Raw genomic sequence first — 26,779 nt, 5'->3', positions numbered from 1 at the left:
GAGATCTTGGGGAGAAATGTTTTGCGGTGAGGGTGGGGAGGCCCTCGCCCAGATCACCCAGAGAAGTGGTGGCCTTGGTTTTAATTACTGCTGAATGAAAGCATTTGCTTTACTGAACCAAATCCAGCGTCCTCTCTGCAGAGCCGTCCCCTGCGTGATGCAGATGGAGAGACAACCACTTTGTGCTTTTGCAGTCCCCACAGGGTGCAAGATGCACCACAAAGGCAAATTCCCTCTCCATCCTGTCTGGTATTTCTAGAGCTCTGGTTAAGGCGCCAAATCACCACCAGCTCCTCTTTGGTTAATGGAAGCGATAAGCTATTTCCAGGGATGATTCATACCAAGGACTCCAACCCTTCCGCCCACCTTCCCCTTCTCATTGATGACAGCAGACCCGCAGTGGGTGGGCTCCTATTTTTGGGGCCTCAGGGAAGGGTCTAAAGTTAGCGGGGCTGAATGGGGCTGGCAGAAGGACCGGCTGTCACTACGGCATGGGAAGGGAGCCCTGCCTAGGTGGGCAGCCTTCCTTCAGCAGGAATACTTGGATGCTTTGAAGGGCCGCGCTGCAAGCACAATCGGACAATGAGGCTTCCATGCAGCCTGTGCTCAGCTCAGGGCCCTGTCTGCCTTCTTACCTGCTTTTTCCTCCATGGTGTCAGCATTTAGCGATCCCGGCACAAACCCAGGCTGGGCGGAGAATGGACTGGGAACAGCCCTGAGGAGAAGGGCTTGGGGTGCTGGGGAAGGAGAAGCTCCACAGGAGCTCCCAGCCCAGACACCCCCCGTGTCCTGGGCTGCATCCAGAGCCGTGGGAGCAGCAGGGAGGGAGGGGATCCTGCCCCTCTGCTCTGCTCGGGGAGACCCACCTGGAGCCCCGAGTCCAGTTCTGGATCCTCAGCACAGGGAGGACACGGAGCTGCTGGAGCGAGTGCAGAGGAGGCCACGGAGATGATCCAGTGCTGGAGAACCTCCTGTGCGAGGCCAGGCTGAGAGAGTTGGGGTTGTTCAGCCTGGAGAAGAGAAGGTTGTGGGGAGACCTTAGAGCAGCTTCCAGTGTGGAAAGGGGCTCCAGGAAAGCTGGGGAGGGGCTCTGGATCAGAGAGCGCAGAGACAGGACTGCTTTTCAACATACCTGGAGTTATGTCAGGATGCAGAGGGCATCCCCACACACCCCTTCCAGTACATTCACCTACATCTTGTCCAGGTTGGATGTGGTACTTCTGGAAGACCTCCCCACGATGGCAAATGCCAGTCGCCGCTGTTCCCCTCTCACTTTAAAGCTCATGGACGTCGCCTTCAAGGCTCCTACTGGGTTTTGGCCCGTTCCCGAGGGGCATCTCAGGACACTTTCTGCTGCCTGGCAGGAACATTTGTTTTCCTTGTTTTCATTTTAGTCCTCATTCTATCCTTCTCTGACATTCTAATTAATTGACCTCCATAACAGAGCTGTGATTTATTAATTTGTTATTACACTCTGCAGATTCTTACCAGACCTCTTGCTCTCAACTCGTTCCTTGGCCAAGCACAGGGCTATTTTGCCATCTTGTTTGTTTCTCGTCAGTCTGGACGTCTCCACATCCCAAATCCACGTGCAGGTCCCTCATGCTCAGCAGTTTGCTGCTTTGCCTGTCAGATCCACATGGATTTGCTTTTGCTTTGACACAGAAGATCATCAGGCCTTGTTTTTCTTTGGTTACCTCTGCAGATGGAACAACCAACCTTCCCTCCTTCATATTTGCAAGGACTGATGCAAATCCCCAATATCCAGAGGAGGTGGGGGGTTCTGCACAGCCTCCCTATGGGCTGTGCAGAGGTGAGCCAGGAACAAAGCCATCGCACGGGTCCAGAATCCATCTACATAGAGCTGGAGGCAGGATCGAAATGACCTGCAACACTGATCCAAGTTCTGTAGATCTCTCCATCCAGGAGATGAGCTAGGACATAACTCGGGGAGGGACCAAAGGGGCAGTGCTGGGGTTAAATGGGGCCAGGTGAGGCTGGTCAGGGCGGTTGAAGCCTCATAGTGCCCACCTGGCCCCAGGAGACCCATCGCTGATGGGAAACTCAGTGTTTGACTTTCATTTTCATTAGCCTGGTGGGAGGAGATGGCTGCTGGAGGGGACCTGAAGTGTTTTGTCTTGGTGACAGAGGTCACGTTGTGGGCAAAGAGCTGGGCTCTGAATCCCACAGGTTGCCCAGGGAGACAGTGGAGTCCCCATCCCTGGAAACATGAGGTGGGATGGAGCTCTGAGCAACCTGACCTGGTTGAAGATGTCCCTGCTCCTGCAGGGGAGGTAGGACTGGACGACCTGTAAAGTCCCTTCCAACCCAAACCATCTGTGATCCAGGCTGTGTTTCAGTGCACCCCATGGGCAGAGCAGAGTGGGGAGGATTGGGCTCTCAGTGCCTTCTTGTTCACTTGTGAGCCTGGAAGGAGAAAAGCCAATTCCTGGTAACTGGAATGAGCTCCCCCATCGTGCTCTATCCCTTTCCTCTCCCGAAAGCCCAGCCGCCGCTGGCAGATGGCTTCTTCCCCCCCGAGCTGTTCTCCCGTGCTCTGGGAGCACAGGGGCCGCGGTGAGGGCAGCTCAGCCGTGCCAGCAGCAGCGCTGGGGCTGGGGAGCTGCAGAGGCTTCACATTCGCTCTCTGCAGTTCAAGAGCAGCAGCAAAATGCACAGCACAGCTGGAAGCCTCTGCTGTGTGAAGCACAGGATCCATTCTGCAAACCTCGGCACCTGTGTGTGTTCTTTAATGTTCTTTAACATTCCCCCAGCCTTTGAAAAGCTGTGCTGTCCCCCAATCTGGGAGTTGTGTCCCTTCGGAGTTTATGACCCTTTTTCCCCCCATGTGCTGCTCACTGCGATGTGGCAGAAGCAGAGCTGATGAGACGTGGCTTCTCAGCAAGATTGACTCTCAGTGCACTCTTCCACAGCTCTAATGGCTTTGCAGTCTCTTGTTTACCGAGTGCCCCGTTGTTAACGAGGCCAGGACAGCAAACGAGGCGGTGTGCAGTGTAACGCTTCCTACGGCGGGAGCTGCATGTGTGCTGTGCCCTTAGCCTTGACGGAAAGCGTTTTCCTGAGCTGTTCCCTGTCATCATTTCATCATCACGGTGCTGGTTCATTGTGTTCTGGTGGCAACCAGAACCCTGCACCATGAACAGCTCTGCGCCTCATCGCTCTCTGCAGCTGCCTGAAAGGAGGTTGTAGCGAGATGGGTGCTGGGCTCTTCTCCCTCATAGCCAGTGACAGGCCAAGGAGAAACAGCCTCAAGATGCGTCAGGGAAGATTTAGGTTGGAAATTGGGAGGAATTTCTTTACTGAAAGGGTTCTCAGGCACTGGCAGAGGCTGCCCAGGGCAGTGGTTGAGTCCCCATCCCTGGAGGGGTTTAAAAGACAAGTAGATGTTGTACTTGGGGACATGGTCGGGTAGCAGAATTAGCAGGTTTGGATCAATGGGTGGATTCGATGATCTTAAAGGTCTTTTCCAACTGAAACCATTCTGTGGTTCTATATACAATGTGCTGGATGCACAGAATAGAGAACACTTTACGGTCTGACATGCTCAGAATGCAGAATCGAGGTACAGCGACTCTCGTCCCTCCTCAGGCTGCACCATCCGTTAGGCAACATATCTCACAAACCCTTTCTGCACAGCAAAGAGAAAGCGATTTGGCTCCTGAAAAGCTTGTTTCATCAGGAGCTCCATTAATTTGTGTCACAGATATAAGCCCGGGAGCTTTGCCAGTAGCGCTGGAGTGTTGGTTTTCTTAATGGGCAATAAAGCAAGAAGGGCTGAAAAGCACGAGCGCATTTGTCTGGGGTGAGCAGGCCAGGAGCAGTGAGACTGCGCGAGCAGCAAGCAGCTCGGTGAAACGTTAGGTCTGGCTGGACTGGCACCAAGCGTTTCAAGATCTGGGGTCGAGCTCTGATGTGAATGCATTGGGTGGCTCTGAAGAGAGGGCGCTGGAGAAGGGAACGGAGCTGGGGAAGGGGCTGGAGAACAAGGGTTCTGGGAGCAGCAGAGGGAACGGGGGCGCATTAGCCTGGAGAAGAGGAGGCTGAGGGGAGACCTCATCGCTCTCTGCAGCTCCCAAAAAGGAGGTTGTGGTGAGGTGGGTGCTGGGCTCTTCTCCCAAGTAACAAGTGATGGGACAAGAGGAAGTGGCCTCAAGTTGTGCCAGGGGAGGGTTAGATTGGATATCAGGAGAAATCTCTTTACTGACAGAGTGGTGAAGCCCTGGCAGAGGCTGCCCAGGGTGGTGGTGGAGTCACCACGCCTGGAGGGGTTCAAAAAATGTGTGGCTGTGGCACTTGGGGACATGGTTTAGGTGGCACAGTGGGATTGGGCTGCCAATTGGACTGGATGAGCTGAGAGGTCTTTTCCAACCTTAACAATTCTGTGATGCCGTTGCTGAGCTTGCAGTTACGTGAGTGCTAGAAGAGCTTGTTATGAGCGATGGGACTAGGGATAGGATGAGCTTACAGGTTAAGAGGGTTTTGTTCTGGAGCTGCTCCCCCAAGCAGAGATCTTGGGTCTCCTTGCTCATCTTATTCCAACCATGCTGAGCAGATCCAGGTGGGAGAAGCGACCACTGCTGCCAGGGATGCCTGACACTGTTTGCATGACGTGGGAAAGGGAAGCTGGCGTCCCCCGAGGTGTTCAAGTGGATCTGATCTCCGTGCAAGGCAGAAATCTCTCCCTGAGGATCTTCATCCCATTGGGGAGCCTGGAGGGGAATGTGCCTACCCTGCGGCCTTCTCCTGCTCCCGTTCCACTGCCTGCTGGTGCCCAGGGGAGCTGGAGCAGGAACAGCAGGGAGGTAACGCCATCCCAGCAGGAGGGTGCTCCACAGGGTCCAGAGCAGATATTGTGGTGCTCCAGCTGCGTTGCATCTCAACCCCATTAGTGCGGATCAACGCCACGCTCGGTCCCGGGGCTGTGTCCGTCGGGAGGAGCTGCTGGCGGAGGCTTTATCCTGCGGAGGGTTAAGGCTGAGCCTGAGCTCAGTGCTTGGGCTCAGACATGGAGACTCCACTTCTGACTTGTTTTTCCCATGCAGGGCAGCTGCCGAGGGCCTTTCGCTCAGCCTGATGGAACGTCTCATCGCAGGGTACGGCGAGAAGGTGGTGAAGATGCTGACGGTGCAGTACCGCATGCACCAGGCCATCATGCAGTGGGCTTCCTCGGAGATGTACGGCGGTCGCCTCACTGCTCACCCCTCGGTAGCCCAGCACTTGCTCAAGTAAGCGGCTTGCCCCTCGCCGGCGTACGAGCAAGAGAGGTCTTTGCCACCCCATCGCGTGCAGGGTTTCTGCCTTTCCTGTGGTGGAGTTTCATGTTCCTCCTGGCCCCGCCACAGCATTTCTGATGCATCCTTTATTTCATTGAGGAAACATTAGCTTGTAGAATTATAGAATCATGGAATCACTGAGGTTGGAAAAGACCTCTCATCCAGTCCAACCCTCCAGTCCAACTCCACCGTGCCTGCTAAACCGTGTCCCTAAGTGCCATGGCCACACATTTCCTGAACCCCTCCAGGGATGGAGACTCCCCCACTGCCCTGGGCAGCGTCTGCCAGGGCTTCACCACTCTTTCAGTAAACAAATTTCCCCCGATATCCAATCTAAACCTCCTCTGGTGCAACTTGAGGCTGTTTCTTCTCATCCTGTCCCTTGTTACGTGGGAGCAGAGCCCAGCACCCGCCTCACCACAACCTCCTCTCAGGAGCTGCAGAGAGAGTTGAGGGTCTCATGGCACTGGATCTATTCCTTGTCTGCAGTCGTTCCTTTTTCTTTGGGAATTCAGAGGAAACGACTGGCATTTCGTTCTCACTGCACGCCAGCACAGACCGTTGTTTGCCAACACAGCGCTGCGCCTGTCAGGAATTGCTGCTGCCTGAAGCCGCAGGCAGCACGGGGCTGGGAGGGAAACATTCATTCTCTCTGCCGGACTCGGAGAAGCAGGGAGTGTCGCAGCGCTTGCCGGCTCCGTGCGCTTGTATTTTCAGCAGTACATTTTTAACTGCAAATGCTTAGGAGTTTCAGCCATGCAGATCTAATTCCAAGATCGAGGCCATACAAAACCCTCTCCTTGATTGTTTGTGCTTCATGCCATGCTTTTTATTTTTTTCCATTTAACTTGCAAATTGAAAATAGCCGTGACAAGCCCTCAGCAAAATGGTTTGAAACCGTTACATTGAGAAGTTGAAGAGGCAGCTTTGTTCCTCTGCTGAGCTGGTTTATTTTCCCTCAGCACATGGGACAGCTTGCCTCTGAGGTAACAGCCAATTCAATACAATCTCACTGGTTTAGAAGAGCAGGAACTCTTCTCTCACCTCAAAGACTGTTGTAGATAATGACTTCTCTGAAGTGACATTCCCAGAGTCGAGAATTTTCCTGGCACTGAGAGATGCTGCAAGGGCTTTCCAAGCCACTGCAAGCAGACAGAATCGGGATTATCTGCATGGAGAATTTGGCTTTTGTTCAAAGCCTTTTGCCTGCGGAGGTGCAGACAGAGGTAGGGCAGTAAAGGGAGCGGGTATAAAGGAGATGGAAAGCCTGTGAGGTTTGATGTTCCAAAGACATAAGCCCGGCGTACCCTCTCCAGGGGAGGAAACACCAACAGAGCTGGAGGTGGCCCTGTTCTGGAGGAGATTATGGAAAGTGAAGTTGGTTGCTTGGAAAATGGGGAAGGTACCTTGTGCCTGGATCCAGTCGCTGGGCTGAGGTGGCCAGAGCCAGGGGAGGGCTCTTCCTTTGGGTGCTGACTTGTAGTAGGAGCAGGGAAGGTGCATCCTGGGCTCCTCTGCAGCGGCTTTGGCTCCCTGCCACAGCTACATCGATCTCCATTCCTTCCCAGCCACGCGTTACAGCAGCGGTGGCTTCAGACAGGAGAAAAATGAGCTCCAGTCAAGAGAGGAGACTATTGTTGTCAACAGAGTGAGTAACGTCTGGAGCCCAGGGCATCGGTTGTGTATGAATATGGAGAAGCAGACGTGCAGTGCTGGGAGTCCTGGGAAGGCCTTGTTTTGGAGCTCTCCTGCCATCTCCAGGCTTTCCCTTCTGCCCCACATGCCCATCCTCTTCCTGGGCTGTGAATCAAGCCGGCAGCTTCCTTTGGGGGGGTGAAAGTATGGTTCATTAATATTGATTTTTGAACGCAGCAGCTTTAGATGTAGGAACACTGAGAACCCAATTCCTCTGTGGTTCCTTGTGCCGCGCTTTCTCCTCCTGCCCAACAGCGCTCTTGTCAAGTCTTCGGTGATACCTGAGGTGCCTGTCCCCCTCAACTCCGTGCACACTGGAGCGTGGCTGCCACATCTCCCTGGGTCCGCACATCCTCCTCTTTGAGGCCATTTAAGCAAGACACAACCCCCACGTGCTGTGCCCTTGCCTTACAGTGACTGGAAGCTGGTGCGAAGGCTCTTGGTGCTGCTGCCTGGCCCTGCCACTGTCTCCAAGGCCTCAGCTCTTCCTTCAGGAGAGCATTTAAATGGAATCCCGTGGTGTGGAGCAATAGTGGCTCTTCAGCCATGGCTTCCTGGTGTTGCCAATTCCCCTGTGCCATTGGTTGGGGCTGCGGTCCCAGCATTGAACCCAGGAAGCCCAAGGACTCCAGAGGGTGGTGGAGCACAAGAACAGCTCCCCATGGAAGCGGTCACAGCGATATCGCGCTGGTTGTCCCTCTGTCCTTGCAGTGTTGTTGGGAGGAGTAAGGAACGGCACAACTGATCATCCCATTCCAGCGTGGTTAACTGGCCCTTTCCCGAATCCCTTGTGCAGGGACCTGCCGGGCGTCAGCGCTACGGAAGAGACCACGATTCCCTTGTTGCTTATAGACACTGCTGGCTGCGGCCTCTTGGAGCTGGAAGTGGAAGACGAACAGTCGAAGGGGAATCCAGGTACTGGTGTTCAGAAAATGGTCGTTGGAGGTCCTCAGCCTCCCGTGGGCTTGTTCCCCTCCAGAGGGGGGAGGCGGGGTCCCCAGGAGACTTGCTTCTTTGAGACATCATTTCCTCTCAAAATCCTCAAGCTCAAAGGCCTCTGAGCCAGAGCAGAGTGGCCACAGGGCCACAGTCATGGAATATATCTCACGTGTGGCCACGCTGTCTGCCTTGGTCCCTTGCAGAGACGTTTCTCTGTGCCGTGGAGCAATGGAGGATCCAGGTGATGGATGCCACAGCGTGTCCAAGCTGGGAGCTCTGGCTTCTGCCCACCAGCCTTTCCCCTTACCGCCCCTGTCTCCTTTCTGCCCCAGGGGAGGTGCAGCTGGCTGGTTTGCACATCCAGGCCTTGGTGGACGCTGGTGTGAGGGCACGTGACATCGCTGTTGTGGCCCCTTACAACCTCCAGGTGAGATGACTGCCTCCTGGCATCACCTTTTGCTTCCCATGTGCACACAGAGCATTTGCATGGAACTGGATTCATAGAATTATGGAATGAGTTGGGTTGGAAGGGACCTCAAAGCCCCTCCAGTCCCACCCCTGCCATGGGCAGGGACACCTCCCACTGGATCAGGGGCTCCAAGCCCCATCCAACCTGGCCTTGAACCCCTCCAGGGATGGGGCAGCCACTCCTGCTCTGGGCAACCTGGGCCAGGGCCTCCCCACCCTCACAGCAAAACATTTCTCCCTAAGATCTCATCTCCATCTCCCCTCTTTTGGCTTCAAACTGTTCCCCTTGTCCTGTCCCTGTCCTCCCTGATCCAGAGCCCCTCCCCAGCTTTCCTGGAGCTCCTTTCAGTCCTGGAAGCTGCTCTAAGGTCTCCCCACAGCCTCCTCTTCTCTGGTCTGAACAACCCGAACTCTCTGGCCTCGGACAGGAGGTGCTCCAGCCCTCGGATCATCTCCATGGCCTCCCCTGGCCTCGCTTCAAAAGATCCAAGTCCTTCCTGTACTAAGGACTCCAGAACTGAACCAAACTGTATCATCAGTGTCTGTGGCCATCTATCTCTGTACATTTAAGCAGCTTGATGCTCTGGAGGGAAGAGATGTTTAGCCAGGTATTTTCCACTTCCACCCTCAGGAGTCAGCGTTTGACATTCAGGAGATGTGAGCGCCCATCCTTGTGGGTTTTAGAGAAAGAGACTTTACCAAAACAGAGCCATTTTAATGCTTTTCACCTCTCACTGCTCTTTAGAACATACCTGTCGCATGTTTTTCAGGTGGACATGCTACGAGAGCACCTCTGCCACCGGTACCCAGAGCTGGAAATTAAATCCGTTGACGGCTTCCAAGGAAGAGAGAAGGAGGCGGTGATCCTATCGTTCGTGAGGTCCAACAGGAAAGGTGAGTGCTGGCTGTGGGATGGGGCGTTACTGCACGGGGAACGGGAGAGAAACGGGGACTGCGTGATCGCTCCAAGGCCTCTTGTCACATTGCCAAGTGCAGGGTGTCGTTGCAGTCTCCGGCGCTTTGCTCTGGGTGAATTTACTGGCAAGAACCTTCCTTTGCAGCCTCTTTTTAGTGAACGTATTTGCTGTCTTGGTTGCAGAGGAGTCTCCTACGCTGGGCAGCAGGGAAGAAGGAGACCAGGGCTGCTTGGCTTAAAGATTTCCTGGCTTTTAAGGCCTCAGTATATTTAAATCAGGGTCCTAAGAACGGCACACGTCACGTTAACACCGCATTCACCAGAGTGCCAAGCAAAAAGCTGAAAATTCCAGCTTCTTCCTTGGGTTTGGAGCCTGGTTTGGGTCACTCCTCCGAGGAACGCAAGTGGGAGCTGGCAGCACAAGTCACACATGGAAAATGCTTCTGTTGGGAGCAAAATCTAGAGCGGAAAATCAGATTCTTTCCAATCAGCAGCTGCAGCGGAAGTCAAGAGCTGGAAAAAAGCTCTGCAGCTCCTTCGAGGGAGCCATCAGCCTGGAGGGTTTGCGGCAGCCGGCTGAGTGGAGGGGAGAGCAGGACTGGGACCCCCTTTCACACCAGCACTCACTGCGATCCCTTTGCTGCGGACGCTGAGGCTCTGGATGTGCGCTGGGAGGGCTGGAAGGCAAAAAAAGGCAAAGGATGTATGGAAGGAGGCGGCTTTTATCTTTTTTAAGAAAGCCCAGAGGAAGAGAAGCAGCGTTGAGGGGAGAACAGAGGTGGGGGACAGCACTAAGAATAGTCCTCATTCATGAGTGACTCACCTCACTGCGCAGCAGGAGCTGGTGTCTCCTCCCGCAGGGCGTGCGGCCTGACCCTCTTCCCTAGACGCCAAAGCTCAGCTCCAGAGCAGGGATCACTCATGCTTTCCTGGGGGCATGAGGCAACTTCCCCCAGTGTCTGGGCACAGCTCTGGACTGCATGGGGCACAAGAAGTGTTCTTAGTGTCCTCCAAGACCGTTGGGAGAAATCCATACCATTTTTGCAGCTGCGTTTCCCAGTTCAGGGGACACTGGGGACCTTCACCACTAGTGCCCGTCCCTCTGCAGCCATTCCAGATCCAGCAGGAAACCCTCTTGCGAGGTCAGAGGAGCAGGACTTGTTGTGGCCCAAGTGCAGGAACCAGCACTCAGCCCTGTTAACCCTCATTCCTCACCCTGTGCCCCTTGGTTTCTTTCCTGCAGGCGAGGTGGGCTTCCTTGCTGAAGACCGGCGGATAAATGTAGCGGTGACACGTGCCCGGCGCCACGTGGCCGTCATCTGCGACAGCCGCACCGTCAGCAACCAGGCCTTCCTGAAACGCCTGGTGGATTATTTCGGCCAGCACGGCGAGGTGCGCTCGGCCTTCGAGTACCTCGACGACATCGTCCCTGAAAACTACTCTCAGGAGGGCCGCGGCGAGCGGCAGCAGGGCCCGAAGCTTCCCGCAGCATCTCAGTCCAAACTGCAGCCACCTCCGGGGAGGAAACCCAAAGGGGCAGCGCCCAAAACCACACGTCCCAAGGCAGAAGCACATTTGTCCCCAAACACGAGCGAACCTGGGAGGGAGAGCACAGGGACAAAGGATGGTGCCGAGAGATTCAAGGCCATGCTGGTGGCCTTCCTGGAGAGCAGCGAGCCACAGTTGGATTTCCCACCATCCCTCAATTCCCACGATCGGATGCTGGTTCACCTCATGGCGGAGGAGTTGGGGCTGCAGCACGTGAGCACCGGCGAAGGGAGGAACCGCTACCTCAGTGTTCGCAAGAAGGAGCCAGCCGAGCCCTCGCTCCCTGCAGCCGCTCCCCACGGGGACCAGCTCTGTGCTCCTCAGCCGCAGCGTCCCAGCAGGGAAACTCCAGTTCCTGCTGAGCCAGGGGGAAGCAGCAATGGCCCGCAGAAAGTGGACCTGAAATCCCTGCACCTGGAGAGAGTTCAGAGGGAGAAAGCCAGGCAGGAGGCGGCAAGGAAGGCGCTGGGGCCTCAGGGCAGCAGCAGGAAAAAAGACAAAAGTGAAGCCAAAGGTAGGGCTCTGTCTTTGTAACCGACACTATTAATGGTGATGCTGGAGTGGATCCAGCTATTTAATCCCTGTGCTTTTGCCTCCAGGCCTTGGGATTTGTCTGTGTGTGTGGAACGTGGCTCTTGGAAAGCTCTGGTGCTTGTCACTGCAGAGCTGGCAGGAGCAGCATCAGTTGGCTGTAGTGCCTCGGGGAGAGGGGGTTTGGATGCCTGGAGGTGTGTTCCTAAAGTCAAAAGAGAAGTGCTGGGGACCCTTTTCCCAGGAAGGTGAATCGACAGCCGGGTCTCTTCCCTTGTCCTCTGCCCAGGAAAGCCGGCAGCGAGGAGCGGAGCAGGGAGCATGGCAGAGGAAGATATCGACGCTCTGATCTCTGCGGCCATCAAAGCTGACAACACCTGCGGCTTCCCCCGCTGCAAAGCCAGCGTCACAACCCTGGGGCAGCTCTGCCTCCACTGCAACCGGCGCTACTGCCTCAGCCATCACATCCCCGAGGTACGCTGGCTGCCCCGCGGTCTGAGCGCGTGGGGGCTGCGGAGGGCTGGGAGGTGCCAAGCAACAAAGCTTTAATGGGAATTTTCCCCGTCGACCTCCCCAGGCAGGATTTCGATTGCCGGAGCTGCAGGTAGGAAGGGCTGCCAGGTGGTACACATGGGTTCTGCACGCCTCCTCCTGAGCTTTTTCTTCCCTTCCTCTTGCTTTGTGCCTTTCTTTACCATTTTCTTCCATTTACACACCCAGGTTGTACAGATAAAGACAGAGAGGAGAAAAGAGGAGGCAGGAGCTTAGCGCAGTGACTTGAGGGAGCCTGGACACGCAATTCCCAGGTCTTTGCAGAATCCACTTGCAGCTTGGGGACAAGTCAAGGCTTGGGCCAGCACAGAGCTGCCTGCCTAATTTGCAGTTAGGCATTTCCTTAAGTGTTGAGAGCTGAGTTGCTCCATGCTGTGCAGCCTCCCATCCGTAGCCATGTTCCTCAGTCTCCCTGCGCCGCTTCCTTGCGGTGGAGGACTCTGGAGCAGGCGTCACCGCAGCCCTGTACTGCCCTGCGCCTCCGGGGAGCGATGGCCACTGAACCAACAGATTCTTCTGTTGCTGCTTGGCAGCCCTTTCCTCCTGCGTCTGGAAAGAGCTTAAACTGGTGTCAGGCTTCATCTTTCTGTTTGAGTGCAGAGGCAGGCAGGTAAGTTTAAGCCTCCAGGGTTAAACTTCACAATAAACTGGCCTCGGGGTCCGAATCCTGGGGGCAGAGCTGATGTAGCCACATGGTGGCTGAGATTTTCTGTTTGGCCGCAGCCTCCTGCGCCCACCGTCCCTCATCCTGCATCACCCAGGCAGAGCTCCTCGCTGCGCGGAGCCTCCCCGAGCTCAGCAGCGTTCAGCACGCTGACCTATAAATCCTCGGCACAGATTTTCCCCTTGTCAAGCTCGATCTGTTTCCATGGCAAAGGATGGCTGCATTTATGGTCAGTCACAGCCCAGCTGGGATACAGATTGATTTCCTGCAGCATCGCCTCTGCCTGCTGCATTGTGAAGACTCTGATGAGAAACAATCGGAAGAATAAAATCCATACCGATGAGTTTTTCTTGCTTTTTAAAGTCCAGCCCTCTTCCCAGGTGCTGTCAGGCTTCAATGTGAAATAGCCTGGGATCTCCCACCCGTCCTTGCACATACCTGGAGCCGCCTTGGAGGGGCTGGAGCCATCCCGGATGGGCTGGAGTCACAGCATACGGAGAGTCCCTATTCAGGAATTGCTTCTGGTTCCCCGGAGCAGCCCCAGCTGCCAAACCCCTCCCCGTCCCATAGAGCAGACGCTTCGAGGGCTGCTCAGCCTGTGCTGCAGCTCTTACCTGTGCAGGAGTCGGTGCCTGTTGTAAAGCTGGTCGGAGTGTCCATCAGCGACGGCTGGTTTAGCTCTGGCAGGAGGCTTGGGAATGCCTGTCCGGTCTGGGAGCTGCAGGCCAGGCTGTTCCCAGCCCTTGACAACCCCATCCGGCAGCGCAAGTGGGGACAGGAGGGGTTGTCTGGGCACTGGGAGAATGGGCTGGGATCCTCAGATCAGCTTAGGTTCCCAAGAACGGCAAATGACTCCAGGATGGACCAACAGAAGGAGGAAACTTTTAGGCTCTCTGATTTAGGCCTGGAGGAGATGATGCCAGATGGGGTTGAACTTAATTCACCTTAAACACAGCCTGGGCTTCAGCGCAGAGTGGGTTTGGGAAAGGTTTACCTGCATGGAATGAGCATTAAGGAAGCTTTTTAATTCCAGGAGGCAGATCTGATCACACTGAACCAGCAGATCATGGCTAAAAAGGTCTCTGATGGCCAAGTCACCTCCCCACTCTCACTCCTTTCCCCCCAAGTCGCTGTTTCGTTCCTGGCTCTCATGCAGGATCCAGAAGAGATCCTGCTGTTCCCCTTAGGAGTGAGGAACCAAAGCCAACCAGGAAGACAATTGACCTGCCGTGCAGACTGCAGGAGAAACATTGCCTTTAGATACTGTTTTCTGTTAGAGGAGCTATAAATAAATGGGAGATGGTTTTAGGGGAATGGGACGCAAGGGGAAGAGGAATTCCAGGCTTGATTCCCACGCAGGTGATGGCTGCCCTGTGTGCCCCTGCCACCAGTGTCTGTTCTCTCGCCAGGTTCATGGCTGCGGGGAGAAGGCCAAGGCCCACGCGCGGCAGAGGATCAGCAGGGAGGGGGTTCTCTATCCCGGGAGCAGCTCCAAAGACAAATCCCTGGACCCAGCCACGAGAGCGCATCTCCAGCGGCGCCTGGACAAGAAGCTCAGCGAGCTGACCAACCAGAGGAAGAGCAAAAAGAAAGACAGGGAGAAATGAGGGACCCGAATGCTGCTTTTTGACCTTGAAGTTGTGGGTCCGACTCCTGACACCAAGGATGCTGCTCATTAAAGCCACAGGGCTGAGCCGAGCCAAGCCAGGAGGAAAATGGGAGCGCACGGTTTGGGTGGCAGACAGCTTGGAGCCAGCGTGCCCGAATAATCACTGGGCTTCCCCAAACTGCAGAGCAGAGACGGAGAAAGGCAAGTGGCTATTTTTGTCCAGTTCTCCTTACTGACAAAGCACTGGTGCGCTCGGGGGGTGCTGGTAGGGATGGGAATTAAAAAGCCCTTAAAGCCATCAGCTCTCGCTGTGACCTTTTTCCCTGCTACACTGAAAGGTAAATGAGAGCAGGAACATGGGTGGAACAGAAAACCCCGGTGACCCTCACCTCCAGGGAGGAGGGCTGAGAAGACAGATGCCTCTGGCTCTGTTGTCCCAGTGCCCCAACCCTCAGAGCGGAGTCGGAGTGCTCTGGCGTGTTCGCGCAGCACACTGTGAGACCCAGAGCCCCGGGTGGCCCCTTGGGAGCCAGCAGAGCTGGGCTGCACCCCTCCCCGTGACACAAAGGGGCTCAGCCCTGCTCCGGGGCTGCGTGGGGACAGAGAGGCCTCCAGTCCTTACCTCGCCGGCACCAACACGCTGCTCCAAAACGCCCAGCCGGCTGCTCCGGGCGCGCCGCCAGCCCCTGCCTCCGCTCACATCCCTCCCAGCAGCGCTGGCCAGGGCTCTCCATTCCCTTCCCAGACCTGCCGGGGAAAGGAGTTTTTCCCTGTCCTGCCCTTCCTGCAAAGCTCCTTGGAGGTCGATGTCCACTGGGAAAGCCCCCAGCAGGACGGCAGGGACCGGCCATGTGAGGGTTGTTCAGTGCTCTCGGCATCGCCTGTCCCTGCCAGCTCCGTTCCCTGATGCTGTTCCAAACCCAGTCCATCTCCTTGTTTGTTTGGCACCTGCTGATCCTCTCCCCAGCCTCTCTCCGTCCTCCCCAGCCGCTGCCCCGTCCCCTCGGTGACTCCGCGCCGTGTGTCGGCCTGTGGAGCGATGGCACCGGCTCACGCGGCAGCAGATGGGACCTGGGGGCTCTCGGAGGGAGAGGTGGGGAGGAGGAAGAGCTGGAGCGTGGGAGAAGAGAATCTGTGCTGGGCCTGTCGGAGGCCAGGAGCCAGTGCGGTGCCTGCGAGAGCTGTGGAGGGGGAGGACGCAGCATCACGGCCTCGTCCCAGCGCAGCCATCACCCTTCAGAAAACTGTGGGCATCGGCTCCCAGAAACCCAAATCTCACCCAGGGCTGGTCCTTGCGTGGGGCAGGAGCCCAGGAATGGACAGGATCCCAGTGGGTTTATCCCTTCCTTCCTCCTGAAACAGGAGCTGGGCTTAAAAACAATGAAACTGGGGGTGTCTGGTCTCTGTCTCTGGTCACAGCACCAAGATGTTCCCTCTGCACCCAAATTTAGGTTACAGCTTGGGAGGAGCAAGTCAAAGGGTGACTCTGGGACCAGGGGCTGTAAAAAACAACCCCCAGTCATGAGATTTGAGTTATAAAAGCCAGAATTTGCTGTGCCCTGAGAGTGAGTTTAGCCGGGCAAAGGGACTGGGGTGGAAAAAGCTGATCCCAACCGTGTTGGGGCGTTAGGGGATGACTGGGCTGAGCTGCCCTCAGACCTAAGAGGCTGGAAAACCACTCGTCAGGCCCAGACCATGCTCTGCAGGAGCAGAGCCATGGGCAGGGATCTGCTCTGCTTGAAAAAATAGGAGAACAATCACTTCTCCTGCTGCTACTTCACCCTTGTTCCAGGAAACATTTCAGTGCACGAAAACCTTCCAAATCCCAACAGGAAAAGCACACGCGCCGAGAGAAATGATGCCATGCTGGCATTTTATCACCCCCTGTGCCATTCCCACCCCCTTCAACCAGAATCTGCCCTCCGTAGACCCCCCCGCCCCTCCCCGGAGCCCTGGGTCCCCGTCCAGGGGCACCACGGACCCCGAGGAGCACGCAGGGTGCTCGGTTTGTGTCCATTGGGAGGAGGGGGCTCCTTCTCCAGCGGGTCCATTCGCAGCCCCCAGCGCATGCGGGGTGACCCGGGAGGGCAGAGACGCGGCCGCTCCGGCCTCCGAGTGCGTTGGCAGCAGGGATGCTCCGGCCGCGCCGGCACCGCTGCCCTCTCAGCGCGACAGTCTCGCTCGGCCCCTGCCCGGCTGCCGTCGCGGTGCTGGGTGAGCGCGGCCGAGTCCCCTCGGCTGGTGCCGGGGAGCAGGGCCCCGGGGATACCCGCCAGCAGCTTAGTTTCTCCGGAGCGGGTGCCACATGGAGACGGGCTTCCTCAGCGTGGCCAGCATCTGGTTCCAGTGCGTGATGCCCATGCCGCTGGCCGCCGGGCCGATGAGGACGTGGCCCGTGTTGTCGGCGTGGCCGTCCTCGCCGCACTCAGCCACCGTCACCCGCAGGGACAGGTCCTGTGGGAAGCACAAGGTCATCACAGGGGTGCTCCGTGGAGTGGGGGCTGCATTGACACCGTCCCCATGGATCTGCAGCTCCGTTCCCTCCCCAACATCCCTTTACGCTTCCCTTGGAATCCCCCAACCCGCACATTCCCATGGACACCCACCCATCCCAAAACCCCATGTGCTCATCCCCCAGATCACACACCCCACAGCCCCATCCCACTCACTGTCCCCCCTGGACCCCCAACACCAGGGTCCTCACTAGCACAGAGATTTGGGGCCCTTGAGGAGCATGGGGACGCAGCCCCCGGAGCCAGGACAGACCTGGAGCACGATGGCCGGCACAGAGAAGATCATGGCCTCATTGAACACGGGGTTGGTGTCGTCCCTCTTCACCGCTGTCTTCTTCTTGCTGATCTTCCTCCCGTCCTGCAGCAGGTACACCTTGACGAAGGGATCTGCGCGGGGTGGGGAAGAGGAAATACCCGGCATCAGACATGCGTTTCCCTTGCGATACGGAGAAACCACGTCTGGAGGACCTTCCTGCTGGGTCTGTCCTCAACGGGAGCTGCCCCAGTGAACCCCAGTGCAGCTCCCAGAAAGAGGTTGTGAGGTGGGTGCTGGTCTCCCAAGGAACAAGTGATGGGATGAGGAAACAGCCTCAGGTTGCGCCAGGGCAGGTTTACTGGGTATCAGGGAAAATTTCTTTACTGGCAGTGGTGAAGCCCTGAGAGAGGCTGCCCAGGGCGGTGGCGGGGTCCCCGTCCATGGATGAGGTGGCACCTGGGGACGTGGTTTAGCAGCCATGGTGGGGTTGGGCTGACGGTTAAACGGGATGAGCTGAGGGGGCTTTTCCAACCTTTATAATTCCATGATTCTGAATATCCACAAACCAGGATGGAGCCCACCTCCAGCCCGCAGAAGACCAGGGCCCCCCAGACCCTCCAAGCCTCCCCCCTCCCTGCCACCGCTGACCTGCGGTCACTTTGCCGTTGGTCCACACGAGGTTCTTGGCTTTGACCACCACGACCGTCAGGCGCTCGGCCGTGGGCAGGTAGCTCAGGGAGAGCAGGATCTCGCCCACCGTGTCCACCGCCTGCGGGACACGAGGCGCCGTCACCCCCCGATCCCGGAGCCGGGGAGGAGAACCCCCCAGGACCCTGGGTGGGAGATGCCCCAGAGCCCCCCGCTCGCCTTGTTCGTGTCCTGCAGGTAGAGCCACGCGTTGAAGGGGCGTGCGGCCAGGTCCAGGTCGGAGAGCTTGAGCTCAGCCACGCCGGTGCTGACGTTCCGCTCGTCCTCGTCGATGCCGAAGACGGAGAAGCGCAGGCTGTTCTCCTCCAGCGCCGCCGGGTCCAGCGGGATGGAGAAGCGCTCGTCGAAGGCCACGGCGTAGGCGCTGCGCTGGATCTGTGTGGGGACAGGGGTTTGGTTTGGGGCCACGGCCGAGGGGACCCCGGCTCTCCCGTGGGAGCCACGAGGAGCACACGGCTCTGGGGCTGAGAGGGCAGCGCATCCCCCACCCAGAGGAGCTTTGGGTCGCAGCCTCCACAGGGACACAAGCTGGTTCCAACCTGAGCGCAACAGCCGCTCAGCAACTGGGGTGGAAAATGGGTTTCCTCCCTCGTCACCCATGAATTCTAATTAAAAACTAAGGTCAACGGTGCTCTTGGATGCAGGAGCCGGGAATCCAGCCCCAGCCACAAGTGTCCCAGTCACGATGCTTTTTCCCAGGCATCGTCCCTGTTACATCATCCCTTGGAGCAAACACAGCAGCTCCGTAGAGCTCCCTGAGAGGAGGTTGTGGAGAGGAGGGAGCTGGGCTCTTCTCCCAAGGGACAGGGGACAGGACGAGAGGGAATGGCCTCAAGCTCCACCAGAGGAGGGTCAGGATGGACATCAGTAAAAAATTTTTCATGGAAAAAAATTTTTCATGATTGGTCCCTGTCCGAGGCTGCCCAGGGAGGGGGTTGAGTCCCCTTCCCTGGAGGGGTTTAAGGGCTGGGTGGACGAGGCGCTGAGGGACATGGGTTAGTGATTGATGGGGATGGTTGGACTCGATGATCCGGTGGGTCTCTTCCAACCTGGTGATTCTGTGATTCTATGACCCGAAAGCAGGGGCTGCCGCGGGGCCGTGGGGAGCGACCGCGCGGGGCTTTGGCGCGAGAGGGGCAAGCGTCTCACCCGGGAGATGCCGACGATGTGCTCGGCGGGGAGCAGGCTGATGCGCATGAAGCAGGACTCGAAGTGCGCGTCCTCCTTCTCCAGCAGGTCCTTGCCCTGCAGCAGCGTCACGTGCAGGGCGGCCGCCTTCGCGTCGTACTCCATGGACACCTCCACCTGCCCCACTGTGAAGTCCTGCCCGAAGTTGTTCCCGATGGAGGAGATGGAGCTGAGGGAGTCGGCCGAGATGGATTTCTTCAAGGGGCCGTAGGCGGCCAGGCCCAGGTCTCTGCTCATCAGCTCCAGGCTCCCCAGCTCGTTGATGCTCTCGAAGGTGTCGTCCGCCCGCAGGCTGCTCTTGCGGCTGGGGCAGCTCCTATCCAGCGGCCGCTGCGAGCCCGGGGCCATCGCTCGCTGCCAACAGGGGAAGGAGAAGCCAGGCGATGCTTCCCATCTCTGCGTACGGCGCCGGGGCCAGCAGGGACGCGCCAGCGCCCGTTTGGATGCTGTACAGCTCCCACCTGGCCCCGAGCTGCCGCGGCAGCGAACCCTGCGCCTCCTGCAGCTCCCAGCCCCGCACCGATCCCGCAGCACCAGCTCATTGCCCGCGGCTTTTCATGGAATCCTGGAATGGTTTGGGTGGGAAGGGACCTCAAACCCATCCAGTCCCACCCCTGCCATGGGCAGGGACACCTCCCACTGGATCAGGGGCTCCAAGCCCCATCCAACCTGGCCTTGAACCCCTCCAGGGATGGGGCAGCCACCCCTGCTCTGGGCAGCCTGGGCCAGGGCCTCCCCACCCTCACAGCAAAACATTTCTCCCTAAGATCTCATCTCACTCTCCCCTCTTTCAGCTTCAAACTGTTCCCCTCATCCCATCCCTTCCCTCCCTGATCCAGAGCCCCTCCCCAGCTTTCCTGGAGCCCCTTTCCACACTGGAAGCTGCTCTAAGGTCTCCCCTCAGCCTTCTCCAGGCTGAACAACCCCAACTCTCTCTTTCTGGCCTCATTCAGGAGGTTCTCCACCCCTCAGATCATCTCCATGGCCTCCTCTGCACTCACTCCAACATCTCCATCTCCTTTTCCACCCAGAGAGAAGATCCAAACTTCCCACCCTTTTACCTTGAGAAGCCAAACTTCCCACCCTTTCCCCCCGAGAGAGAAGTGAGACCCCCCCCGCCCTTCTACCTTGTGTTTGGTGTCTGGGTACGCCGCCCCGTACTTCTGCTCCAGGTACCGGTAGTCGTAGTTGGGGAAGGGGGACGGTGCCGGGTAGCTGCCGGAGCGCCAGAGCTTCCAGAGGTTGAGGGCGGCGATGCCCAGCAGGGCCAGGGCACCGGCCGCGTAGATGCCGATCTCCCAGCGCGGCGGGGTCGTGGCGACTGCTGGGGGAGAATCACAGAATCACCAGGTTGGAAGAGACCCACCGGATCATCGAGTCCAACCATCCCCATCAGTCACTAACCCATGTCCCTCAGCGCCTCGTCCACCCGGCCCTTAAACCCCTCCAGGGAAGGGGACTCAACCCCCTCCCTGGGCAGCCTCGGACAGGGACCAATCACACTTTCTGGGAAATATTTTTTCCTGCTCTCCAGCCTGAGCCTCCCCTGGTGGAGCTTGAGGCCGTTCCCTCTCGTCCTGTCCCTTGGGAGAAGAGCCCAGCTCCCTCCTCTCCACACCCTCCTCTCAGGGAGTTGCAGAGAGCAATGAGGTCTCCCCTCAGCCTCCTCTTCTCCAGGCTAAACCCCCCCAGCTCTCTCAGCCGCTCCTCTTCTTCTCCAGCCCCTTCCCCAGCTTCGTTGCTCTTCTCTGGACTCGCTCCAGAGCCTCAACATCCTTCTTGTGGGGAGGGGCCCAGGACTGACCCCAGGATTCGAGGAGCGCTCTCCCCAGGGCCGAGTCCAGAGGGAGAAGAACCTCCCTGGCCCTGCTGGACAAGAGGCACCGTCAGGCGGCCAGGAGGACCTCATCCTCAGCTCCATCCAGGCCAGAAAGCCAGATCGGAGCTACGGGATCGGCCGAGGTCGGGGATAAACCCAGGCAGGTTGCAGACGGGCTCAGGCAGAGGATTTGTGAGCCGAGAGCGTCCCAGTCCCGGCTTTGCTGCCCCAGGAGTCAGGGGTCCCGGGAATATCACCCCAGGGGTCCCATCACCACCTACAGATGCGTGCCACGTACAGATGTGCTCCATGCACATCTGCATCTCCCTCCCCACCCACAGATCCCTCCCTGCCGCCTGGCAGTGCCCAGAAAATCCAGAGAGAGGGGGAAAAACCCAACCAACCGAACAAAAAAAATCTAGGAAAAAGCTTTTGGGAAGAGGGGAAAATCCCCGTGCGCTGCCGGGAGGAGAAAGCGTGGCGTGCGGCTGCAGCGGGAGCGCCGAGCAGCGCTGCTGCATTGCACCAGCCTCCATCTCAGCGGCCACGGAGCCAGCACCCCTCGCTCGGTCAACACCGAACAAGGGGGGACAAGCCAGGATTTCCCACTGCAGAGCGGGGCTGGGAGCCCTCCCGCGTCACGCACCACGCACGCTCCCTCCCTCAGCAGCAGCTCCAGAGCCACAAGAAGCCCAAGGATGCTCCCCAAACCTCCTCCGGCTGCAGCCGGCGAAGGGAGGGAGAGAGGGGACCGATTTGTGCCCGAGACACCGAACTGTGACCCCTCCAGAGGGCCAGGAGCAGCCCAGAGGGCCACGGAGCCAGGTCCTGCTTCCTCCACCCCAACCCAATCCCCTCTGGGGCTGCGATTTATTTATTGATTCATCCCTGCATCCCCGGGCGAGGATGCTGGGGAAGCTTTGCAGCTTTCTAGGGTGATTCCAGGCGCCAGGGTGCGCGGTGCAGCCCAGCGCCCAGGAGTTCACCCCTTCCTGCTGCCAACTGGGGCAGAAAAACCCTTTACCAGCCCTGCGCAACCCCAGGGACTAACCCCAGCTGTGCTGCAAACCGTTTTCCCCCTGTGCCTGAGCGTTTTCTGGGGCGGAACAGGTCGCGTTGGAAAGCCAAGTGGGGTTTGAGGGTTCACCCCTTGCATTCGGAACCCAAGCCCTGCCCCCTGTGCCCCCAAACCCCGCGGGGGCTGCGATGTACTCACCGCTCGAGCGGTACCGGCTGCCGTGGCCGTTGTCCATGGCCAACGCTCCGCGCTAGCGGGACGGCCTGCAACGCGGGAGACGGGGGGTTAGGAGGAAGGCGCAGAATTAAGGAATCGCGGGATGGTTTCGCAGGGATGCTCGGCGGCGGCTGCTCCCGCATCGCTCCCAGCCTGCGCTCCTCATCCACGTAAAGCATCTCTTCCCCTCACAGAGGAGCTCGAGGGGCTGGAACCCCAGGGGAGCCCGCGTCGAGCCGCAAAGCCCCATCGTTTACCTCGGGAGCGCTTAATGGGCAGCATTTCCAATCGCTCTGGGCACGGAAGCCTCCCCTCCAGCAGCTCTTTAAGCCCTCTGCTGCTTTTCCAACCTCTTTTCCAGCTCAAACCCGGCCTTTCCTGCTCTGGAGCAGCCCGAGTTTGGGGTCACCACAAGGCTCGGGGGACGCCGACCCCCGGGAATCGATTCCTGCAGTGGGGAAGCTCCGTCGCCTTCCTCCCCCAAAGGGTTTTCCCAGGTGAGTCCTACGTGAGATCCATCCTGAGCGCGAGGAGGCTGCTCGTCCGCGAGATCCCAGCGAAGGGGATTTGTCCAAGCCAGGTATTTCCCGCTAGGTAAAGGGGGGGTGGGATCCCCCCAAAGCACCCAGCGAGCAAAATCCAGCACCAACTGCGCCAGCAAACCCCTCGCTCCCTGGAATCCGTGCCAGGAGATCACGGAGCAGGGAACGCTGGAGCGATGCTCCCAGCTCCCCTCGGATGCTCAGGCACCGTGGGGGTGATGATTCCCCCCCAAAGCACCCAGGCTGGGGTTTTACCCGCAGAGGTGGGAATTACAGCGGATTAGAGCATCAAACAGCAGCCACGCTGGCTGGCGGGGTGGGATAACAGCCAGACAGGGGTTTCCTCCCTCTGGAACCGAGTCCCTAAGCCAAACCAGCCAGGAAAGGGCTGGGAGGGGGCCCTCAATCTCCTCCCACAGGGAGAAACCTCTGGGTGCAGCGGATAAACAGTGAGATCCAGGCTGAGAACGTGCTAAACTCGTGTCATGCATGGTCTGAGCTTGGCTTAAGGTTCACATTGCTGTTTAGGGCTGGAAATCCACCCGGACATCCTAACAGTGCCACACGATGGAGATTTACCCTAAACAGCCTCTTCTGATGCCCTGGAAACCACCCTGCCTGATCCCAAGGCTCCGTTTCTTTCTATTTCCTAATAGATTTTGTTAATATGAAAGCACAGAAGTTTTTCAGACCAACTTTCCCTGCAGCAGGGCAAAGAGTCCTTCCAAAAACCTTCCATTTTCCTTCTGAAATTGGAAAGAATTTCTGCTTTTCCATCTCTTTCACGGGTTTTCCCCTCCAAAACATCCTTTTCTAATGAGCTCTAAGCAGGTTTCCACAGCATCACCCGGAGAGCCAGGAGCTGCCGCGGTGCCTGGCACAGGAATTCACTCCGAGGGGTTTTTCCCTTCTGCAAAGTGACATTAGTGAGCAAACGAAGGTGCTCTGGGAAGGGATTTATTGCATTTTCAGTTAACGAAGCTCTTTCCCGTGAGCCTTCACCAAGATGCTTTGTCGTCCCCCCTGCCTGCCTTTCAAATCCCTGCCTGGAAAATCAAACCTGAGGGATTTGGAGGGGACGGAATCACTCTCCCTGCTCCTGGAGCACCCGAACCACTTGGATACAGCTGTGCAAACACCCTCCAGTGCTCCGTGGTCCCAAACTATCAACAAAACTAAAGCACAGCAGCAATCTCCATGTTCATCCTTCCCTTCTCATCCCAGCGCTGATCCCGGGTGCCAGGCTGAGCTCTTCTCCCGCAATCCCCTTCCTCTCTTCCAGCCCATCCCCTGCCGCTGGCACGCATCCATCCCAGCTGAGCGAGGCTTTTCCATCCTCCTCCATCCCTTTCCCACCGGAGGGAGGGGAAAAGCCCACTCTGGCCCCGATCCACGCGGCAGAAAAGCCGGATCGAGTCGGATGGCCAAAAACATGAAAGACGGACTCAAAACTTGACGAAACGCAAAGATTCAGGCTCTGCCCCCTGTTCACCCCTCGCCTTCCCCATCCTGACACGGGAGCTCTGGGAGGTGAAGCAGCCACCCACCCATCAGACCCGCATCCCGAGGGCACCAATCCCCCCTGCTTTGCCCCCAAAGGTGCCTCTGCACCATCCTGCGCCTCCCGGGAGGCTCAGCACGGGGAGCGCCAGCTCTGCCACCACCAGCCGCCTGGCTCCATCCATCCCAGCGCTGCTTTACCTGGGCAGGGAACGAGCCCCACGGTGAGGGTCGGGGCTCCGCGTGGAAGAGCGGGGACCCTCCGGCATCCGCTGAGCTCCCCGGAGAGAAAGGCCGCGATTCCCGAGCCAAGCCAGGCGGGAGGCAGCGGGGATGGTGGTGGTGCTGTCTGGGGGAGCAGAAACTCACACGGCCCCGCTCCTCGCTTCCCTGAGCTCCCTACGGATGGTGAGGCCAGCGGGGATGGCTCCTGGATCCCAACGGCTCTGATGGGCTCAGATTCTTCAATATAGAGGATTTGTGCTCCTGCATCCGATGGGCTCGGGATGGAATCCTTCGGTGCAGGAGGTTTGAGCTCCTGGATCCAACAAGCTCCAGCTGGGATGCTTCAATGCAGGAGGTTTGAGCTCCTAGAACCGATGGGCTTGGGCTGAGATGCTTCAATGCAGGAGGTTTGAGCTCCTGGATCTGATGGGCTCGGGCTGGGATGCTTCAATGCAGGAGGTTTGAGCTCCTGGATCCAACAAGCTTGGGCTGGAATCCTTCAGTGCAGGAGGTTTGAGCTCCTGGATCCAACAAGCTCCAGCTGGGATGCTTCAATGCAGGAGGTTTGAGCTCCTGGATCCAACAAGCTCCAGCTGGGATGCTTCAATGCAGGAGGTTTGAGCTCCTGGATCCAACAAGCTCCAGCTGGGATGCTTCAATGCAGGAGGTTTGAGCTCCTGGATCTGATGGGCTCGAATCCTTCAGTGCAGGAGGTTTGAGCTCCTGGATCCGACGGGCTCGGGCTGGGATGCTTTGGAAGCGGCTGCCGGGCTCTGCCTCCTTCCCCCTGGAGCTCCGGCTGCGCTTCTGCTCATCCCTGCGATGAGCTGGGCGGACTCAGCCCCCTCCGGGGTGGGATGCGCTCTCCCAGGTTTTGCTCCCAAACCTCCCGGCGAAGCAGGGGAGCAGGATCAATCACCCCCTCACCTCTCTGCCCCCCAGGAGCCGGCAGGGAAAGCTTTTCCCCCGCAGTTTCTCCCCCCGGGGCTGGGGGGAGGGATGCACACGGCTCCGCTCCGCTGCCCCCGGACCGCAATCGTGGATTTATGGAATCGTTGAAGCTGGAAAATCTCTCTAGGATCCCCCAGTGCCCCGGGGGGGGCGCAAGGAAAGGAATTCCCGGCTCCGGGGGGTGCGAGCAGCAGCCAGGAGGGGGCTGGAGGCTTTAGCAGGGAGAAGGGGGGGGACAAGGAGGGGTCCAGAGGCTTCGGGGGGGCTGGAGGGGAGGGAGAAAGGGTCTCAGCATGCAGAGGCTTTCGGGGGGTGGAGAGGGGGGTGGAGAGGGGGATGGAGAAGGGGTCTCAGCCCCAGCTCTGCAGGCTGGCAGCTACCCAAGGGAAATTGCCATAAAAGAGAACATCCCCCCCCAGCCCCATCCCATCCCCAGCCTCCCCAGGGCAGAGCAGGGACCCCGACCCGCCGCACTCACCGCTCCGCGGGGCGAAGCAGCCGCATCTCTGGGGGTCCCCGGGCAGGGGGGTCCCCGCCCCCGGCTCCTCCCCCGGCTCCTCCCCCTCCCCGGCCCCCCCCGGGACCCCCCTTTCCCGGGCTCTGCCTCCCGAGGGATGCTGCTCCCCTCCCTGCATCCCCCTGGGATCAGCACGTCGCCACCCGGGAGCGAAATTCCTGCATCCCTCCCAGGCTCCCGGTCAGGGACCGGGGATTTGGCTCCCCGGGTGCTGCTCTCCTCCCCAGAGCCGTTTGCGGTCCGCACCTCCTCACCCGGGAACCAAATCCCTGGATCCTCCAAGGTTCCCAGGCTGAAGGGGACAGGAGCCTCCTCCCTCCCATCCCACCGCGGTCCCTGGAGCTGCCCAGCGGCTCTGCCCACTCACAGAGCGAACCCAGCGCTCTTCCCATCGGTTTTCCCATAGTTTTTCCTCCCACGGGAGATCTGGCCTCTTCCCTTGTCCTACCTCATCCTCAGAGCCGGCTTCAGCCTCTCACCTCAAGCACCAGCGCAGCCTCCTGGCGAGCAAGCAGGAGCAGCAAACACCGAGACGTTCCCTTTGATTATTGGGGTTTTTTCCCCCCCAGAATTTTGTGGGGAAAACCCACGCGCTCCAAGCTGGGATGGACTCAGCTGGCACAGAGCGTGGGGCGCTCCAGAGGATCTGCATCCCCAGCAACCATCCAGCAGCTTGCAGCCGGGGCCATCACGGAGCGACAGCACGGGGAGGGGGTCCATGATTTTCCTGCAGGGATCAGGGTGTTCCCACACGAGGAACAGACCCCGTTCCAGGTCCCCAACAGACACACAGAGGTTGGAGACTGCTGCTCTCCCATCTCCATCACTTGCTGCTGCTCCAGTGCTCCAGATGGTGTGAGGTATACCAGCAGCCTTTTCCTCCGCTGCTTATGAGGTCTTTGCTGAGAGCTGATCCCAAACAGATCCCTAAATCCAGGCAAGACTGTAGTGATGGAGCCGTCCGGCAAGGCTGGATGCTGCTGGCCTGTAAGGGAAACGCTGAGACCACAGACACCGTGTTGTGTGCAGCCCAAGCCCCGCTCAGAGCAGGAAGAACACGTGGTAAATATAATAGCAGAGGCAATTCCAAATTACAGCAGAGGAGCAAGG

The 26,779-nt window shown here is 58.3% G+C and overlaps 2 protein-coding genes across 2 annotated transcripts in view; one reads left to right on the top strand and one right to left on the bottom strand.

Moving 5' to 3' along the window:
• IGHMBP2 (immunoglobulin mu DNA binding protein 2) overlaps positions 1-14,511 on the top strand; it is a 30,096-nt gene extending 15,585 nt beyond the window's left edge. Inside the window, exons 9-15 of the mRNA XM_069857180.1 lie at positions 5,064-5,246; positions 7,786-7,904; positions 8,261-8,355; positions 9,167-9,290; positions 10,556-11,374; positions 11,681-11,865; positions 14,017-14,511. Coding sequence (XP_069713281.1) covers positions 5,064-5,246; positions 7,786-7,904; positions 8,261-8,355; positions 9,167-9,290; positions 10,556-11,374; positions 11,681-11,865; positions 14,017-14,214 — 1,723 coding nt within the window. The 3' untranslated portion in view covers positions 14,215-14,511. The remainder of the gene's footprint in view (positions 1-5,063; positions 5,247-7,785; positions 7,905-8,260; positions 8,356-9,166; positions 9,291-10,555; positions 11,375-11,680; positions 11,866-14,016) is intronic.
• A 1,697-nt stretch (positions 14,512-16,208) lies between these two features.
• The window catches only part of SYT12 (synaptotagmin 12), a 38,491-nt gene continuing 27,920 nt past the window's right edge, over positions 16,209-26,779 (bottom strand). Inside the window, exons 2-8 of the mRNA XM_069857194.1 lie at positions 21,917-21,965; positions 20,009-20,205; positions 18,843-19,235; positions 17,853-18,068; positions 17,634-17,754; positions 16,983-17,116; positions 16,209-16,670 (exon numbers count right to left, since the gene is read on the bottom strand). Coding sequence (XP_069713295.1) covers positions 16,497-16,670; positions 16,983-17,116; positions 17,634-17,754; positions 17,853-18,068; positions 18,843-19,235; positions 20,009-20,205; positions 21,917-21,953 — 1,272 coding nt within the window. The 5' untranslated portion in view covers positions 21,954-21,965 and the 3' untranslated portion in view covers positions 16,209-16,496. The remainder of the gene's footprint in view (positions 16,671-16,982; positions 17,117-17,633; positions 17,755-17,852; positions 18,069-18,842; positions 19,236-20,008; positions 20,206-21,916; positions 21,966-26,779) is intronic.

This window comes from Phaenicophaeus curvirostris, chromosome 5 (genome assembly GCF_032191515.1).
Source record: "Phaenicophaeus curvirostris isolate KB17595 chromosome 5, BPBGC_Pcur_1.0, whole genome shotgun sequence".
NCBI classification, from domain to species: Eukaryota; Metazoa; Chordata; class Aves; order Cuculiformes; family Cuculidae; genus Phaenicophaeus; species Phaenicophaeus curvirostris.
The sequence above is the reverse complement of the archived record's forward strand: the minus strand, read 5'-3'. Positions and strand labels throughout refer to the sequence as shown.